We start from the raw sequence: 5279 nt of genomic DNA, 5'->3' as shown, positions 1-5279 counted from the left end.
TCACTGTTGCTAAGAGGCAGTCGTGCCCTAATCACTTTCAGTGAGAAAAAGCCCGTTCCACAGTACACTGCACACATTAGTTTGCCAGTCTTTTTCCATTAATATATCTTGAAATTTAACGCGATTGTTTGAAAAATGTTAGAAGGCTTTTTTATTCAATTTGACCTGATCTACCTGCACACGTGCGTTGGCGTATTTTGCGTTAGACATCCCGTATAACCTCAAATGTGATAGCGACTCGTCATTATTACTAAAAGAAACGCTAGTGTATGTACATACATACTTTGCATCCGAACGGAAAGTCGAGCTAGAAAGAAAAAGAAGAAATGAACCTGTTAACGAACATGGAAGTTGACGATCAGGGAAAAAATGATGATTATTACTTGGAGTTGTCCACCGATCCCATCAGGTTTGAATCAGTCAGCAGCCTCACGAATGTATTTTTCGATGATTCCAAGCAACAAGTCAGTCAATTTTCTCGGCGAATGAATATCTTCTGAACCCTGTTCTTCAACAACATGACAAACATCACTTCTGTGCACAGGTGTTTGCTGTTCGCTCAGGAGGTGTTACAGGAGTACTCGTTAAGGGCCCAGACCAGAACATAAGTTTCCGAATGGAAGATAAGGGCCCAGTAATTTCTATTAAATTTTCCACTGATATGAATGTACTTGCAATTCAACGCACCAACACTTCAGTGGAGTTTGTTAATTATTCCCCTACCACTGGCCTGGATAACATCGAATATTCTCAGTCTTGCAAAGGAAAGAATGCTACGATATTGGGTTTTGTTTGGACACATGGCACCGAGATATTAGTGGTTACAGATCATGGAGTAGAATTGTTTCATGTGAGAAATTGTCATACTGGATAAGGCACTTAAGATGACAATTACAAGATCTCAAGAAAAATATATTTTAAATGTACTAAACTCATTGTTGTTTTAGGTTAATCCAGAAAAACGTAGTATTAGGGCAGTGAAGTGTTTAAGTTTAGGTGTAAATTGGTTTGTATTCTGTCCTAAAAGTTATCTGGTATTATTGTCATCTGGCACGGTTGGCAATCAAATACAGGCATTGCATGTTACACCTGGCAATCTTCACAAATTGACCAAGTTTGAAAGTTAGCAAGATGCAATATAATTTCTTTTTCTTTATCATCACAAGCATGTAATTATATAATATTATTATTTCAGTTGAACATAGTATAACAAAACCAGGAAAACTGGCTATCTCTGAAAGAGATGTAGCTTTGGCTGTGTTATATGGGACACCTTGTATAATCCTATTACGGCATCAGCCAGGAGCTAATCGCGCAATGGGAACAGCATTTGTATATGTCTACACTGTGCACAAGTAGGACTCATTTTTTCAATATCTGATGTAGCGATCTGTGCAATGTTGTGACTACATTTCCTTGCAGAATGATGACCATTAAAAAGAGTCATATGTTAAAACTGGATGTTAGTGGCAGATTTGCTATAAACGTTGTCGACAATCTTATTATTGTTCATCATCAAGCATCAAAGGTAGATATATTATGCATAATACAAAGCTATAATAATGAGATTTGATTCAATTTGATTCTAATTAATTTTAACACGCTTTAATAAAAATTATCTCTAACAGACATCCATGATATTTGACATCATGTTGTCTGGCGTAAGTGATGGCACGGTAATGCATCATACCAGCGTGGCTACGGCAAAACCAATTAAACCGTACAATCTTAAGGTGCCAGGAGCAACATTATCTGATCAGATGTATCAACCATGTCAGTTATGTATCCTTTGATATGGAAGTAGATTAATATTTATGGATACAGATATAAGATAGCCGTATGCAGCAACGATTTTCATACTATTGGTTCCAATGTTAAGTCTTAACATTACATAGATTCTCCCAATTGGGTTGTTTTTCAACCAAATATAATCATTGACGTCAAGCTGGGTTGTTTATGGTAGGTTTATTCAACTGCAGTATTTCTTGAGGCTACTTTGTAACAACCAATACGAAAATTTTTGTTTGTTATATCAATACAGGTACATCGAACTTAGGTTGGATGCTTTGGTGAAACTGATTACAGATAAAGTACTGCTAATAGAATTTTTAATGCAACGCGCGAACGCTAAACAGATATTGATACAAGTTCTGCAGGGCTTCATGACGCAGTTACCTGTAAGCTTGATGGAGATGCCGGCCATATTTGATAAGCTTAATTCCGTGTACAGAAATTATCTAGAAAGTGAGATACAAAACCAGGTAATGCCAGATAAGATTCCACTTTTTATCCGTAGTGGTTAGCAGAATGTTATATGTATTTCTCGTGTATCAATCGCAGATGGGGACGCCGTTGCAGAATAATGTAAAAAATGTAACATCAGTAGCCGAAAACTTTAAGTATAAACTGTTACTCGATCAGAGCGACATGTATAGTCACATATTATCTAAGTTTCCCGAAGATGCGATAGAGCCAAAGATGATAATATGGGTTCTGCTCGAATATATCAGGTAACCGTTAACTCTTACGGTGAATGAGTATTTTCGGTATCTCAATAATGAATAGGAGGTCATTCATAACCGACGCCTTTTTTTTTGTCACAAGAAGTACAAGAAATCGGAAAAGAACGGGTTTTACATTCGTAAAAACCGTTTAACCGTTCCCATGTTTGTCCAGTTTAACGGTTTCATCAAAATTCAAAAATACTTTAGTTAAAAAAATTAAAATAATTTGAAAAATTATTGAAATATACAATATATAAAGAAAACCAAATTGTTTCACTTCGTGACAGACATCTGTGTAATCGTGTAAATAACATTAGGCTTGTGCAAAAAGTTGGTCATTTTTCTATTAAATTCTCGTAAGAAGTTTGAATATGAAAAGAAAAATAAGAAATCTCCTTGTTGTCTAACAAATACCGAGTCAATATTGCTCGCACTTTATCCGTAAAAATGATTAATCCTTCAAAATTGGATAATTTCCTTCTCTATTTTATTTGACAGACACGACCTTTTGTACTGAGCTAGTAAAAAAAGAAAATTTGTAATCGAGTCATTATTTATAAGCGACTGTCGAATCTCACAGATCGTTAGCTGAACACGGAATACCCGTGCAACATTACTTGCACGAATTGGTCATCACGACGCTAGTACATCGGAAGGCGTATTACCAGCTGCACCAGTTACTGCAATACCATGTAGTCTCTGACTCAAAGCCTCTGGCCTGCCTGCTGCTTTCCTTGGAGAACCTGTATCCGGCAGCGCACCAGTTGGCCTTGGACATGCTGAAAAGACTCGGCAATGCACACGAGGAGATAATCGAAGTGCTCTTGTCGAAAGGACACATCTTGGCCGCGTTGAGGTAACCGATAGGCTGCCACTTCGATTCGCGAAACGTTTATTTGTGTATACGTAAGCACCAACGCGATCCCTCTACGTTTCAGATACGTTCGATCGGTCGGGATGGTGGACCAAGTGTCCGCGAGAAAGTTCCTAGAAGCGGCGAAAGCCATCGACGACGCGACGCTCTTTCATTCGGTCTTCAAGTTCTTCGAACAGCGGAACCTGAGACTGCACAACACCACAGCCTTCACGAGGGGTGAGCACTGTCAGCCGTATGTGCAGCACTTTAGGTACCTCTTCCAAGGCACCGACAACGAATGCAATTCGGACACGAACTCTAATGTTACCACTATCTCTTCGTAAGACTGTGCAATGTCGGTTTCCGTCAACGCGGCACCGATAGATAGTTATGATTTATATTTGAATAAAACTGTGACGTAGCTCGTGCGCCAGAGCTGCCTCGGTATATTTGCGAATTTCTCTATGATACTTTCCAGATAGTAAGGTGACGTCTAAAGACGTCATTAAGACATCATTACGATCTGTGAGATTCGACGGTTGCTTATAAATGACTCAATTACAAATTTCTTTTTTTACTAGCTCGGCACAAAAAATCGTATCTGTCAAATAAAATAGAGGAGGAAATTATCCAATTTTGAAGGATTCATTTTTATCATTTTTATGGATAAAGTGTGAGCAACGTTGACTCGGTATTTGTTAAACAACAAAGAGACTTCTTATTTTTCTTTTCATATTCAAACTTCTTACGAGAATTTAATAGAAATGACCAACTTTTTGCATAAGCCTAATAATGTTATTTACACAAATGTCTGTTATGAAGTGAAAAAATTTGGTTTTCTTTATATATTGTATATTTCAATAATTTTTCAAATTATTTTAACTTTTTTAACTTAATGACGTCTTTAAACGTCACCTTGCTACCTGGATCTTGTATAGATATATTATACCGTACAAATTATTTATTACGGAGAAGAAGGAAGTCGTGAATAACACGCGTATTATTTACTCGTCAGAGTGTGTGTTTTTCCTTTCCAATCCCCTCACTCTTACAAAACCCACGTTGCAGGGTTCCCTTTATTGCGCAAATTATACATTCAAGACTTACAAAGTAAGGTTCTCGTCGATTCTTTAATTACGAGAGACTTATACATACGTAGCGCAATGCAATTTAAACGCATCTCACTTACGAAGTACTTTAAATTAACATTCGTTTTCCTTTTTATGTATATTTCGAGACAATATTGTACAATAGAAGTTTCCTTTATATAATAAAAAAAATTAATAATCGCCTCTTGTGCCGCGTATAATACGACGAATGAGCTGATCGCTACTCTCGCGTCACAAATGTTCGATAGAGCTCACAATGTTGACAGAACGTTAGATCGTGTGCATATATCGGAGATACGGTAAAATCTGTGCGCAGTAAATACTACAAGTGTGTGTTATACAGCAAACCAAGTATTCTTTAGACAGTAGCAGACGACGTGGTCAGTTAAATCAATATGTTCTCTCTAAATGAGGGCTGATCGCCCATCGTACTTCGACAGGCCACTCCAGCATCCTCTTGATACGGCAAATCTAGACAATGAGCGATTAACGAGCGGACAAGAGAATGTGGAAGGTCGTCGTTTCGATCAAAGGTGGTTCCGCAAATGCGCCGACTCCATTATGATCAAGACATTAAATCAGGGTTGAGGAAGTTATTTTTGCAAAATAACGCGTTGCTGTTGCCCGTTATCATTACTCAAGAAGTAACGAATCGTAAAGATCTTCGTTACTTTTGCACCAAGCCTTAAAGAGCTCTTCTCTCAGGAGACTCGCTTCCACCCGTTCCACATACGTGCATTCTACGTGTGCAAAGTAACGACGAGAGTAACGAGAGAAATCATATACGTTATGTCATCATCCGAAAAATGC

General features: G+C 37.8%; 1 protein-coding gene across 2 annotated transcripts; it reads left to right on the top strand.

Annotated features, from left to right (window-relative positions):
- Positions 1-4649, top strand: LOC116840289 (regulator of MON1-CCZ1 complex). 2 transcript variants are annotated; one of them, XM_032806822.1, is made up of 11 exons: positions 1-464; positions 545-850; positions 948-1122; positions 1196-1355; positions 1423-1528; positions 1629-1782; positions 1896-1959; positions 2042-2261; positions 2341-2510; positions 3085-3360; positions 3443-4649. In XM_032806822.1, exons 1-11 carry the CDS (start codon positions 327-329, stop codon positions 3702-3704), a joined length of 2031 nt encoding a protein of 676 aa, XP_032662713.1. In that variant the 5' UTR covers positions 1-326; the 3' UTR covers positions 3705-4649. The 2 variants fall into 2 exon arrangements, with proteins under 2 accessions (XP_032662713.1, XP_032662714.1); XM_032806823.1 differs by having other exon boundaries at positions 1-409; positions 3443-3704.
- The last annotated feature ends 630 nt before the right edge of the window (positions 4650-5279 follow it).

The sequence above is a fragment of the Odontomachus brunneus genome, unplaced genomic scaffold (genome assembly GCF_010583005.1).
Source record: "Odontomachus brunneus isolate Ranch 3 - 2012 unplaced genomic scaffold, Obru_v1 Obru_scaffold_009, whole genome shotgun sequence".
Classification (NCBI taxonomy): Eukaryota; Metazoa; Arthropoda; class Insecta; order Hymenoptera; family Formicidae; genus Odontomachus; species Odontomachus brunneus.
This window is presented reverse-complemented; position numbering and strand designations above follow the sequence as displayed.